The 15,151-nt window shown below is 37.7% G+C and overlaps 1 protein-coding gene across 6 annotated transcripts in view; it reads left to right on the forward strand.

Annotated features, from left to right (window-relative positions):
• The window catches only part of Slc4a10 (solute carrier family 4 member 10), a 250,075-nt gene that overhangs the window by 179,637 nt on the left and 55,287 nt on the right, over nucleotides 1-15,151 (forward strand). For all 6 annotated transcript variants that reach the window (XM_021226586.2, XM_021226588.2, XM_021226589.2 and 3 more), the window contains 4 exons: nucleotides 3,390-3,490; nucleotides 6,587-6,761; nucleotides 7,338-7,471; nucleotides 8,057-8,302. In XM_021226586.2, the coding sequence (XP_021082245.1) occupies nucleotides 3,390-3,490; nucleotides 6,587-6,761; nucleotides 7,338-7,471; nucleotides 8,057-8,302 (656 nt within the window). The remainder of the gene's footprint in view (nucleotides 1-3,389; nucleotides 3,491-6,586; nucleotides 6,762-7,337; nucleotides 7,472-8,056; nucleotides 8,303-15,151) is intronic.

Consider the following 15,151-nt stretch of genomic DNA (forward strand, 5'->3'; position numbering starts at 1 on the left):
CCACAAGGATTCAAATTTTACTGTGTACCCACACTGTTGTTGCTGTAGCAACTTCCCATCACCTAATGATCATTGGGCTCAAATGAGTCCTTTATGCTGCCTGTTCACCATCCCATCCTTCTCATTGTTTTTAAGTGTCCATTGCACACTTGTGCTCCAATTTTTAGCAAAACCTCTGTGACTCTTGACGCTGTATGTTTACTGTTCCTCAGTTTTATTAACATTTTGAAACAATCAAAAAGATCTTCCATAGATCCAGACCAGCACATCCCTACGTTGCTTCTGATGAAAGTTAACATTCTGGTGTGCACCAGATCCGATCTCTTTAGTCTCCTCAAGGACTTTGCTCTCTCATCATTATATCAGTCTTTTGTGTAAGAATACTTTTAAGTCACAATCTTTAAAAAAAACAACAGCTTTATTATCATTACTATTGTCATCCAGTTACATACTTTGTTTTCCTTTGCAATAGAATGTTGTAGAGAAGTTCTCTATACTATATGCCTCTACTACGTTTTCTCCACTTCTCCATAAATATCTATCCCGATAGGCTCTGTCCCCACTTTACCCCACTAAACTAATTATTGCCACCAGTGTCATCCACAATGAATAGAAACCGTGGTAACTTATTGATCTATAATGCACTTAATGCAGGAATAGCAACATTTGATGGAATTGGTGATGCCCTTATCTTTAGTGTGCTTTCTTTGCTTAGCACCTCAACAACAGTCTCTTGGTGTTTCTGCAGTCTCCAGGGTCAGTCCCCTACCTGTCTTTTTTTCTGGGTCTTCCACCTCTCTCTGATTTCTTTATGTTGAAACTATCTCTTAGACCATAACCATGTTCTCTCTAGTCACATTTTCTGCTATCTACATTCATGTTCTTAGTAATATCATCCAATCTTAGAATTTAAACATTTTTCCAAACTTATTTTCTAAACTGAACTCACGTGATATTTGTCTTCCTGTCTTACGTCTCCACTTGAATATTTGGTAAGTATGTAAACTGAACATTTTGAGAGTTTAAGCCAAATTGTATACGGTCTCACTTCTTTATCTTTCTCTACTTTTGTGATTACAACTTTAAGACGAACAACATATGATATGTTTCCAGGAGTATAGAAAGATCTCTAAGTTTTCCTCAAAATCAATTCTAATAGTATCTTCCAAACTTAGTCAATAGCTAAAAACATTCTTATAATTGATCGAGCCTAAGTAATCTATTATTTTATCTTATAACTTATACCTATTCTCCCAGAGAATTCTGTTGGCTTTACTTTCAATGTTTATCATAATTTATGTTTCTTTCTCCCTGTTACCACCCTGATTCAACCTTCCATCGCCTTTCTCAGAGATACCTCCCAAACTGGTTGCTTCATTCTGTGTCCTAGAATCTCTCCCCAACATCAAAGTCAAAGTAATTCCCAGTTCTGATATATATATATATATATAGATAGATAGATAGATAGATAGATATAGATATGGATATAGATAGATACAGATATAGATAGATAGATATATGTTTCTCTCTTCAAAACCTTGGAAATATTTTTCATTTCATGGAGAATAAAAGCCAGATAGTTATGCTGGCTTATTAAGTCTCTATGCCATCACACACACATATACCCATTTTCTGGGTCTTTATTGCCACTTCTTACTTCCTGGTGTTCTTCAAACCTTCCAGGCATTCTGATCCTAATGACTGTAGCACTCGCTGGTCTTCCTTGGTATCCTCCAATTATTCAGCATGCCTATTTTTCTCACTTTCCTCGTGTTTTCTCAAGTGGCCCTTTTCCACAGGGCCTATTCAAAAACTCAGTTTGTAGTTGCCACTCTTGGCTTTCCTCCCAGTCGCCTCAGACACTTTGTATTCCATGCAAAAAATTTCCTTTTCCATAGAGTTCCTTCTTTTTAAATTTTTTTCTTTTTCTTTCTTTTTTTTGAGTTCCTTCTTTTTAACATATTTAAGTTTTGAAATTTTTCTGTATTTCCTATAATAATATATTCTTTACAAGCCTAATTTATCTACTGCTGTACTATAGGGGTTTTTCCACACATATAAAAAATGTGTGTTTTTTTCACAACTACAATAGGTTCTATTTCTTAAGAATACTTATTGATATTATTTATGCACCCTACATTTTTCAATGTATTTTACTCCTTGAGAAAACATGTGCTTTAGAATGGTTAATGCCATAATTATCTATTTTATCAACATATGGCTCTTTTAATTTGTAAAGCAAAAGTTAAGTTATACAAAGGGGATTATTTCCACAAATGGCCAGATATCACTTGCTTTCTGAGAACTTTAGAAGCTGTGGCATGTTTCCATAGGTTATTGGAAATAATGATGGCCACTCTTAATTCATGTTATAAATATTTTATATTTACCTGTGAAGATAAGCCTCTCATCAGTTGAAATATGTCTTCTCTTTTATCTTTAAACTTTAGTCTAGTGCATCTTTACATATACATGTAGAAATTGTATAAATATTAAATAAGGAACATTATTTGTGGTTAATACAAAACACATTTTGTCATAGGTGAAAATGTCCCATTGTGCATAAGATAAACAAATGTATCAATTTTGTGCTTCACAATCATACTAATTCTAGTTTGGAATGACAGTCAAGTAAAAAATTTAATTACACAACTTAAGAGTTCTTTATCATTCTTTAACTACTTTTAAAATGCATTGGTGTGATCTAAGATGGAATTTTAGAGAGACTTTCTGATTTGTTTATTTCAGATATCTCTGACAGCAACAAAAGAAAGTGGATTTAATCTGAGGGAAAAGAGCACTTGCATAAAGCGCAGTTAATTTGCCATTGGTTCAAGTAGAAGCTTCCTTTTGTAATAGAACCGTGTTTGCATCATGAAGATTTAATAGCATAAATTATTCCTTTCTATAAAGGCATGATCTAGAGGAATACAAACAATAGTACTTAAAAATAGTTAACATGGTAGATACTTTTTCTTTCTTCTCTTTCTTTTATAACAGAAATTGAATTCAGAGGCTTATACATTTAGACAAGTACCATTCCAGTGAGCCATGTGTATCCCAACCCTAGAACACTGATATTTTCTGTATACCATTGTAACTATGGTATCTTTATCAACATATGGCACAAAATTGGGCACCCCATAACTAGTAGGTGTATGAATTAAAAAATGCTGTCACTCACCTAGTTAATCCATAAATAAGCTCTGTTGTCATCCCCAATGATGAAGGAAGAATGAAAGCTTTGGGAACTGGATGGATTTTCATAAGTTAAGTCATAGAACCTGTGGACTTAGCCCTTCTACACATGGCTTTACTGAGAAAAAAAGGTTTTGTCATCAATGTCTGGCATTACAACAAAATATACACCAACAAAAACTTTTCTGCAGGAGAAGAGGAAGATTCCTGCTGTACCAAATGGAACAGCAGCTCATGGTGAAGCTGAGCCACATGGAGGACATAGCGGACCTGAGCTCCAGAGAACCGGAAGGTTAGTGCAAACCACTTGTATGGGACTTAAATTGTGTATCATTCTTATCTGTCAGGAATTGTTGTTTCTAGACCTAATTTATTTTATACTTTTAATAGCTACTCTTTGAGAGTGAAAAGCCAATTAATTTGATTTCTCTGAAGTGAGTAATGATTGTCACTGCTGTTAAAACAGAACAGTGGCTACACCATTCCATCTTAAACTAGTCTTTCATTTCATGAAGCATAAAATACATTCACAGAGTCTTAGAATGAGTCTAAGAAAATTGTCAGTTGATGCTTCCAAAACAGCTTGTTGAAAGCTTCAAGTTCAAGATGGAAATAAAACTAAATACCAAGAATTGAGTCCTGTAGACCTTACCTCATTAAATGCTAGTAGGATGTATATAATGGTATTTTTAGTATTATGTCTGTGATGTGAAGGAGCTATATGATTTATTTTTCTAATCACACACCTTTGAAGAGATGAAAGCTTCAATTTATTTCATAAAATGTTTTTATGGGTTTTTGACAGCTTGTCTTTCTGCAAGCAATGTGTGAGGAGAAAATCAGAAACCCTTGGGTGGATGTCTCTTCAGGGAACTTGTGTGGACAGCCTCCCTATAATTAAAGACAATTGCCAAGGCTTTGTAGGAATGGTGGCCCTCCCCTTGGGCCATTTTCTGTACTGCTTGCAGTATGCTCACTGAGCTGATGTTCCTGTCCCTGACAACTCTGCATTTTAATTCTGTGTTTTCCCTTTATCTCTGTTTGTCTCTGAGGATATGTCCTTTGGCATCTTCCTTGGCTTCATAACTATTTTTAGACTGTTCAAGTTTTTCCTTTTCCCTTCACTGGAAGCCTTGTTATTCATTCTGTTTGTTTTCATACTTTCAAATACAGTCTTTTTACTTTTGGTGGTGGTATATTTTTTTCCTTTTTCTCTCAGGTGTAACATGCCACATAGCTTAGATTTTTTTCGAGTTCACTTTCCTTACTGCTTCCTAAATCCTCCCAGGTCAACAATATCCGGTATCTTCGCTTCTCCAGCGTTCTTCCACAGATTCTGTTGCTGACATGACTTGAAGTATCCATTACTCATCTGCTCTCCTGGAGTTGCTGGTGCACATCTGGGCTGCTCTTGCACTTTCTTCTGTAATGAACTCCCACTTCTGGATTTAGATTTTTACCGATAAAAGCACATTTATTACATAACTATATAATAACTATTCAGACTAATGTATGATCTAATAAGTAATCAACTACAAAGCAGTGGTCTAATATAAAATGCTATCAAAACTATAAATATTAATTACCAATTAATAGTTCATAATTATATTGAATTATTTTTAGAACTAGGTAGGATATAAATCATAAATGAATGCTAGTAGAATAAATCTGCTTTGAGCTGTGAGTTTGACAAGGTAACATTATTGAGAAATAGAAACTATTCAGCATTAATATGTCATACCAAACACAGTTAAAATGACCTGGGAGAGTTTGAATACCTATAAAGTCCACATGTTCTCTGGAAGTGCTTCTGAGTTTCAAATGTCCTTTTGTCTCAAACTTCTATTCATCTCAATCCTTTCTGTTTGAAGACTCATTGTATAAACAGTGATGTTACACTCACATGTCATTAGATAGTTACTAATAGACAAATATTACGTCTCCATCAGATCAGGGGAATTTAAAATGATGAGATGGTTCAGTGCTGAGCCCAGTACCCACAAAGTATGAGGAGAGAACTGACTCCCTCAAGTCGTCCTCTGAGAAATCACAAGCATGCAATAGATAAATAAATGAAAAAAATCCATTGAGTATAATTTCAAAGTCAAATATTACTTGGTTCTTAAGAAAACAATTATTTTTGAGATAATGCTGCAAATAATACTCATAAGATAACAATTGTTTAATTTTATGATCCAAGAACATTCAGCATAGTATCAGAATTCAGGAACCTCACAGGTTTTGCTTTATTCCTTTTTTTGAGACAAGGTCTTGTTCTATGTTTCAGATTGGCCTCAAACTCACAACCCTTCTGCCTCCTGCCTCTGGAGTGATGGCCTTTTGTCATGTGCAACTCTGCCCTCCTTTAAAATATTTTTTAATCATTGACCTTCGCATAGGAACCATATTGCAGTCTTACTTTATAATCACATATTTATTCCATGGAATAAAATAAACTTTTAATATCAAATATTAAATTTTAATGTTATCAAATATTGAAATAATGATAACCCCTACTTATAAATGTTCTCATTCCTAATACACTAAAGAATGCTGGTGCTCAGATATTAAACATCAATTTACAATTTCAAACTCCTGAGCCAAGACCCTTTGAAGTATTTCAAGGTGTTTTTCTTCATCATATTTGGAATAAGCGAATTATTTCCAGGAAAGGCCATTGTAATTGATAGGTGTTAGAATGTGTGTTGGCAATAGTAGATCAAAATAACATTTATCTGGTTTTATTATATTAGGTTAACTTCTCAGTTTCCTAAAACTAAAAACAACCTTAGAGCATGTCTATTGAATGTTGCTACCCACATGCCCATTTAGCTGTCCTCTTGGATGAGGTTTTGTTGAAGGACTTTAATATTAACAGAGGGACTAGGTGACTGGAGTCATAATTGAACATGGCTTTATTCTCTTTAAGGTGATGTTTGCTACCAGAATTCACAAAGACCAATTGTCTCTCTGTCTCATTCTAAATTAAGTGCAAAGTATTAGGAAACACTTCCAAGGTTGACAGTGAAGGCCTGAGTTTAGATGGTGTGTGTTAATGAGGAAATGACACAGACATTGAAATAATCCACCAATCTCATTATTTGAAATTTGATTGACAAATCTCGTTTGAGATCTTGGATGAGAAATCTTGGATGAATCCCCTGGATCTTGCTTGAGAAACCCCGATGATTTTTAGTTGTAGGCACATTATTTGGGTGTTGTAGTAGTGCAAAGCTATTCCTGTAGGTCATTATAATACAATTGGTAGTCTAATAGGGGTCTCATCTGTGCTGGTGGAAAGTATTACTGTGACCAGGCAACAGAACACATGCACATTTTAACGTGTTATCTTTGGGTTTCACTGTTGTGTTTTCCCCCCATGTCTTAGGATTTTTGGGGGCCTTATATTAGATATCAAAAGGAAAGCTCCATTCTTCTGGAGTGACTTCAGAGATGCTTTCAGCCTGCAATGTTTAGCATCTTTCCTGTTTCTCTACTGTGCGTGCATGTCTCCTGTCATCACATTTGGAGGACTGCTGGGAGAAGCAACTGAAGGGCGCATAGTATGTATTTTGCTTTTCTCTGGACTTTGAACCCTAATCTGGTTTGTTTTTTAGATTTGTCTTTATGTAAGAAAGCACTGGATTTAGGATTTTGAAGGGAGATTTGATACATTGTCCAGGGAAATAAACTTCCTATGAATTTCCTGGATGGCTAGTGGAGCTGGTGACCTGGAAATAGAATGTCTAGGAAATGCTTATTTTGAGTCTTATACAAGGCTATGGCCTGATGCCATGTCCCTTGATCTAAAATTCTACATCAGTTTTAGGTTCAGTCCATTTTTTCCAACACCCAAGCCATGCTTCTGTTCAGAAACTGATTCTGAAAATATTCAAATATTTTATAAAACAGTAAAAAATGAAGCAAGACGGTATAACTACACTTCCCAGAGGCTGTCGCTAATTTTCTACTCCCACATGCCATTTTCTCAGCTGTATTTCTCATATTCTGCCTGGGGTTGCTAGACTTAACATGGTGAAGGGTAAAAACGTGAACCTACATATTTGAAATATATGTACCTAATACGGTGACTGCCTGTTTAGCTTAGGTAATGGATCCATCTGCTTTTTCTTTCACAGAGTGCAATCGAATCACTCTTTGGAGCATCTATGACAGGGATAGCCTATTCTCTTTTCGGTGGACAACCCCTTACCATATTAGGCAGTACAGGACCTGTTTTGGTATTCGAAAAGATTTTGTTTAAATTTTGCAAGTAAGTATTATTATTACTCTTGTCTACTATATGCTTTTTTTTCTTCATCCAACATCAGTTTTGGAGGTCTGTGGGGAGAAGTGAAATTGGCTGGTATAATTCAGGTTGTCATTTTTGTCTCTCAATGGAAATGAAGGAAAAGTTAAAAGATTTCTACATATATCACACATGCAATATTTATAAGAAACAAGATTCCCCTGGATGAAATGACAGTCACTGGAGATCCACCATAGAGGGCCTCACTCTCCCTGGGGATGGGAGTGGAGATTTGGTGGGGGACTGGGGGACCTAGTGGGGAGGGGAGGGGAGGGGAGGAGGGGAGGGAGAGGGAGCTAGGATTGGCATGTGAAACAAGCTTTTTTTCTAACTTACATAAAAAAATAAAAAAAAAAGAAATCTTAAGCACCAAGAAACCTCCATTAGTTTGTCCCCTTGGATTTCTCTATGGACAAAGTCTTACGCTGAGAGACTCGTGGGACATGAAGTTACTCACTTTCACTTCCTGAATTAATCTTATTTCCACCTATTTCAATGGTATCAAGCTGTAAAATGACCTCCTTTCCCCCACTTTCCTGTTTCTCCTAGAGAATATGGGCTGTCATACTTGTCTTTACGGGCCAGTATTGGGCTTTGGACTGCGACCCTGTGTATCATCCTTGTGGCCACTGATGCGAGTTCCCTTGTCTGCTATATCACCCGCTTTACTGAAGAAGCTTTTGCTTCACTTATTTGCATCATTTTTATCTACGAAGCCCTGGAGAAGTTGTTTGAACTCAGTGAGGCCTATCCAATCAATATGCACAATGATTTGGAACTGCTGACACAGTACTCGTAAGTCTGATTTCTGCTTTTGGCTGCCAGGCTTCTCTCTTCACAAAGATTGCTACTGTTTAAGAAATATGATGGCCTTACTCAGCTTAGAGTGTGCCTTAAATTGACTCATGCCTACATCCTGACTTTTAGAGCCAAATAGAATTTTAAGTCATCTAATCAGTCACACGTCTGATTCTTGGGTTCTTGTTACAGCGTTTCTGCCGAGAGCATCTCTCTAAAGCTCTGCTTGTCAAGGGTCCCATGAAATAAACACATAATTAACCAGGTCAATATAAATGCAGATTGGTTTGGTGTTTCCAAACTGTATCGCTTTGTTCTTCTTTTAAGTTCAGGTTTAAAGAAGCTAAGTGAACGAAACTCTTCGATTCTATGTTTTAGTAGTTTGATGTTTGAAATTGTGATTCAAGACGGATGAAAACCAACAAACTTAAGGTTTCCTTTTGCTTTTGGATGCTTGTGATAAAAATATTCAGGTATTAGTTGATGAAGTAGATATACAGTTCAAGACTGAGGAGGAATTGGAGCTTTCTGATTTTGATCCACTAGAAATCAGGGAGTGCTCTAACACTGAGCCCGTAGAGTAACCATGATCATTACATAGTATTTATTTAATTTTAGGACTTTTGTTCCACTTATGTATGGAATTTCACAGAGCAAATGTTTGAAGCTCTGTGCTCCTCATCAGGCACTTTAACCTCTATTCTAGCCACAAGCACCACTTAGATATATCTCAGACACTATAAATATTTCTTAATTGCTGGAAATTCAATGTCAAAATTACATAGTGATAGTTTAATGTCGTAACTTTTAAAGAGTGAGATAATGATTCATTGTTAAAAACAACATGGTTCTTAGGATTTAACATTTTCTGCCCTTTGTCGAAAGCTTAAAACAAAGTATATGTATTTGGAAGCAAGAAAATTCAAGATTTACATGTAGGATAATTTTCAGAATAAAAATAATATTGATGGAATTGTGGATAAGGCCATGAAGGAAATAGGTGAATGTCCTGGACATTCAGGAAGAGACAGATAAAAGAGTAATTTGGTCAGAATCAGATGTAATACAGGCACATGCTAGCATTACTTTGATTGATTGATTGATTGATTGATTGATTGATTGATTGTCACATTGCCACAATGCTCAAGTAACCATCAGGGAACAACTGTCTTTTCTCTCTTTCTGGACATTGAACTCAGGTTGTCAGTCTTGGTATAAGTTCCTTGACCTGCTGAGCCATGTCAATGGTCACTATTATGTTTACTGAAAAGAAAGTGGAACTGATTTTGGTTATCTTCGTTAGGATACGAAGGATATCTCCAGTTGTAGTCTCAAACCAGTGATAATTTAATGCTAGGCACTTTACAAAAAGCTAGCGTAACTATAGGAAATGATATTCTTACCTCAAAGGCCTTAGTATATACGACAGGACATAGAGAGACAGAATATTAAGATGAGGGCTGTTAACACAATGTTAACAGATGAGTATATCACTTTGTTATAAACTTTGAGAAATGTATTGAGAAGGATAAGGATTTTGTTCACATAGAAAACATCATGCCCAGGATATGGAAGTTTCACTAAGCTTTGAAACATTTGTTTGAAATCAAATTGATAGTGGTAGAGCCAGAAATGCCACCAGGGTCTTATTAATTTGATACAATTTTTAGTGCATTGACAATACCAATAAGCTGTCTGAGAGAAAAGATATTCAACAAGTAAAACAGGTAAAAGCTGTAATAAGAAGGCACCAATGGTTCTTGCAACTTTGGTAGCAGCTTCTTAGGTATTTAAACTGAAAAACACAGTTGAATATCGTTTAATGCAGAAAGAAAAGTTTTAAGAAGCAGGGACTGAGCCCTGGATAATGTAACCAGTTTAAAATTAGAATAATGGAGATTATTGCAGGCATGTAGGTTAAAAGGATAAGGTAGAAGTGAGAACCGTTGTAGAAGTCAAGAGGAAAAAAAGAAAACAAAGGCAAAAGATGTTAAGAGAAGCTTTTTCTTTGAGAGGAGCCTCCCCCGCCCGCCTGGTTCCAGAGCCGCATCAGTCCCAAATAAACACACTGGAGGCTATATTAATTATGAAGCTGTTGGCCTTGTTTGTCTCTTACTGGCTAGCTCTGCTTTAAGTAATTACCCCATAATTGTTAATCTAAGTATGTTTCTTACCGGAGAATAGTTCCCGGCGTCCTACCCCCATGGCATCACATGTTGACTCTCTTGTCTTTCTCCTTCCCAGAATCCTCCTGGACTCCTAGCCCCACCTATCTAGATTCCTATTGGCCAGCAGTAATTTATTGACATATACACAGGACTTCCCCAACATCTCCTCTTTTCTGTTTAAACAAAAAGAAAGGTCTTAACTTTAATATAGTTAAATTGTATATGTCAATAAAGTACTGTCTGGCCAATAGAAAGCCTAGATAGAAGGGACTAGGAGTCGAAGAGGATTCTGGGAAGGGGAAACACAAGAGAGTCAACATGTGACGCCATGGGGGTATTTCTTTTCTTCTCTAAAGATTTATGGTACCTTCTTCTCTTTTTGTTAAGAGAAGCTTTTTCTTTGCTAGCCGCTTTGGTTTATCCCCCCTCCAGTCGCCTGGGCTCTGCCGCGCCAGCCTGGTTCTAGATCCGCATGAGTCTCAAATAAACACACAGGAGTCTATATTAATTATGAAATACAACAAAATTAAGGAAACAGCTGTTTCAAAGAAACAATATTGAGAAACAGTATTATATTGTTTCAAAGAAACAGCCTTGAGAAACAGTATTATATTGAGAGGGAAGATAGAATGAGAAGCCATTTAGCCTAAAATTAAGAAGAGAAGGTGGCAAAGGAATGGTGAAAGTATGCCTACTCCATTTGGGTGCCAAAGAAAGTGAAAATGCATTCGCTGGAGAGGGCAGCGAGATCAATGGAAGGGCAATCTATGATGTAAAAGAATCGCTTTTGAAACAAGGAATGGAAGCAAAGAGAAGGAAGTCATAGAGATATTAGAGATAGATCAAATAACATGGAGTTAGAGCTTCCAAGGAGTCAAAAACACAATAGGGCCAGACCCGTGATACTAATAAATAAAACCAATGACACGTGGATGGCTGAGCTTACTGTGCCCACGAACCTTGCTTAGCATGGTGACTAAAAAACAAGTGGCCTCCTTTGGAAATCAGTATGAAGATTCCTCAGAAAAATGGGAATAAACCTACCACAAGACCCAGCAACTCCACTCTTAGGCACATATCCAAAAGATGCCCATTCAGACAACAAGGATGTCTGTTCCACTATGTTCATAACAGCATTATTTGTAATAGCCAGAACTTGGAAGCAACCTAGATGCCCTTCAACCAAAGAGTGGATAGAGAAAATGTAGTACATTTACACAATGGAGTACTAATCTGCAGAAAGAAACAATGGAATCCTGCGATTTGCAGGCAAATGGATGACACTAGAAGAAACCATTCTGAGTGAGGTAACGCAGTCACAAAAAGAGAAACATGGCATGTACTCTCTCATATATGGAATTTAGACATAGATCTGGGGAGTGCCAACTTACAATCCCATGGCCAGAGAGTCTGGGAAACAGAACCTTCATTCAGTGGCTGATGGAAGAAGAGGCAGACTCCCATGGCTAAGCAATGAGCTGAACTCAAGAAAGCCAGTAACAGAGAGGGAGGACTGATGACCAAAGGGATTAAGACTGGGCTGGTTTAACCCCCAGAAACAGGTGACCTGACAAGGGTTAACTCTTGAATCCCAGGCATCAGCCTGGGAATCCAGCATGGGACTGATCAAGACCCCCTGAATGTGGGTGTCAGTGAGGAGGACTAGGTAATCTATTGAACCTTGGGCAGTAGATCAGTGTTTATCCTGAGTTTACAAATGGACTTTGGACTCCTATCCAACAATGTGAGATGCACTCTCAACCTGAAATCTTGGGGGAGGGTCTAGGCCCTGCCCTGGATGAAATGACAGACTATGGACAGCCCCATGGAGGGCCTCACCCTCCCTGGGGAAATGAGGAGATATTGGGGGGGCTGGGGAGAGGGCACGGGAGGAGGGGAGGGAAAGGGAGAGGGACCTGGAACTGACTTATGAAGCAACCTTGTTTCTAATTTAAATTTAAATTTAAAAATAAATAAGAAAAAAAAAGTGGCCTCGGTCCTGATTTCCGAACGTTTCCATCTCTACTTTTTTTAAAAAAACAAATCTTTCTTAAAAATCAATTTTTGATTAGTCCAAAGATTGTTAGGTCTCACAATAGAATTTTCAAGCGAAAGCTTTTGTTGATTTTCCTTCCCACTCCTCTCTACCACCCTCCGGTTCCAGTACCTCTCTACTCCCCTTAGCCTCCTTCCTTGCACTTGGTCCCATTGCCCTCCTCTGTTCCTTTAACATCCCATTTCCCCACCTCCAGTGGGGGGAAATATTAAAAGTTAGGATCTCCATAGAGGAGAGAACATATAAAAGGATCTTCGCGATCTCGGTTTTCCTTGGAGAGTGCAGGCCGCTGTAACCTGGCTGTATTCACTAAGCGTGAACAGTGTGCTGCTCTCTGTGCCCATTGCCCGCACATACCTCTTCACCAAAGTTAGGGAGATAGAAAGGCTGATTTGGCATGATGGCCAGTGAATTCGTACTGCCAATGGTATCCTAAATGAGCATTACCGAAACTGAATGACAGTCTCCTTGGGCACAGTACTGGCCATGTGCCGGCACTGCCCTGAATCCTTAGTTTACATGGTGGTTGCTGGCCAAATGTCCTCCAGTTTGAATTTACACAGCCTCTGATCAGCTCTAAACTCTATTGTCTTAATCAGTTCTATGAATTGAACAGTTTTTTCTACAAACATGTGGATTTTATCAGGTACTGTCATGGCTTGATTTCTGTAGAAGCAGAATCAACCTTTTGTTTTACATCATATGCTTTTAGTTATCTGTACAAATTTTAAAAGTGGCTGTGAAAAACAGCCTTTTTGTTACAGTAATGTTTTGTGTAATCTGTCTGCTTCATGAAGTCTGTATGACACGGTGGTGATTTTCTTAGTCCTGTTACTGTGACCATGAGTTTTTAAAGCTCATTATACTGATACCCACCTAAAGTTTTGTGCATTAGATATTGCTGGCTTCGTGTTTTCATGGGTTTCATCTGAAAAGTTCCTAGAAAATGTTATGGCCTGGACACACTGGATCTGAGATTGTAATTTTTTGCAAACTGAATGTTCCTATAATTGCATATATGTTACACTATATATGCCATATGTTGTGTTCAGGAAGAAGATATTGGGAAAATGCCAGCATCCTTAGGTTCTACATTTCAGATACACTTTGCATTTGGGCCTTCTATATTCAAATTTTCCTATAGTATACCAACCAAATAGCAAAATCTTCTTGATTTAAATGAACAATAACAAAAATTCCCTGGCTCTTCTGGCATCTTAACCTTATAATGTAGACCTTGCATTTGAAAATATATACTTCCCTTTTATTGTGCCAAGAGCAAGTGTCAAGATAATCTCTTTATTTTTGAGTATATTTTATACCAGATGATCTAACTGAATATGTCACATTAGCAATAAGTAGTGAGTTTGAGGGATTCATTTTTCCTGGTAGCTTTGATTTTAAGGAATGACAAAAATAAAATGTTACATTTGTATAAGATGAAATGTTTCTTCAGTATGTAGTAAAGTTCTCAAGGATGACTACTAAAAGAATAAAAATGTATACATATGACAAGAAGGGAGAAAGGGATCCCCATGTGTAAGGAAGGGTACTAGCCAAAGGGTGCTGGCAGATGGGGGAGGAGAATAAATGGGAATGGTGTATGGCACCTATATGCGAAAATGCATAGTCAAAGCCATTGCTTTGTATACTAACCTAAAAATCTAATTTTAAAAAAGGCATATATTATACTTTGCAATATATGAGTTAAAGCAAAATTCAGTATCTGTTACCTGAGTTTCTCATATATATATATATATATATATATATATATATATATATATATATTGATTAAAGTTATTCTTCTGTCATATATTACATCCTGACTGCAGTTTCCCCTCCCTCCTCTCCTCCCAGTCTCCATCCCATGTATTCCTCCTCCATTTACCTTCAGAAAGGGGCACGCCTACCAGGGACATCAAACAAGGATGCCACATCAAGTTGCAATAGGGCTAGGTATCACCCCTCATATAATGCTGGATGAGGAAGCCCCGTAGGAGGAAAATGGTCCCAAATACAGGCAAAAGAATCAGAGACAGCACCCAGTTCCCAAATGCAGAGGGCCTAGGTCAGACTCATGCAGGCTTTCTGATTGCTCAGTCTCTGTGAGCCCCTATGAACTCTGCTTAGTTGACTCTGTGGGTTTTCTCGTGCTGTCCTTGACCCCACCCCTCTGGCTCCTACAATCCTTCTCCCCCATCTTCCACAGGATTCCCCAAGCTCTGCCTAATGTTTGGCTATGTGTCTCTACATCTGTTTCCATCCTTTTGTGGATGAAGCCTCTCTGATGACAACTGCACTTGGACTAGGCACCAATCTATGAGTATAGCAGAATATCATTAGGCATCATTATACTGATTTTTCATTCTTTCTTTTGGCCAGTGGTTTTGCTTCTCTCCTAGGTCTCTGGGCGATCCTACCTCTTGACACTGCCTGGAGGGCAGTGGGGTCCCTCTGTTAGCGTGGGTCTCAATCTGAGCCAGTCATTGGTCGACCACTCCCACAATTTCTGCACCACCTTTACCTCAGCACATCTTTCAGCTGAGACAAATTGTAGCTCAGAAGCTTTTTGGCTGGGTCGAAGTCCCTGTCCCTGCACTGGAAGCCTTGCTTGGTTATAGA

The sequence above is a fragment of the Mesocricetus auratus genome, unplaced genomic scaffold, assembly GCF_017639785.1.
Source record: "Mesocricetus auratus isolate SY011 unplaced genomic scaffold, BCM_Maur_2.0 Super-Scaffold_100004, whole genome shotgun sequence".
Classification (NCBI taxonomy): domain Eukaryota; kingdom Metazoa; phylum Chordata; class Mammalia; order Rodentia; family Cricetidae; genus Mesocricetus; species Mesocricetus auratus.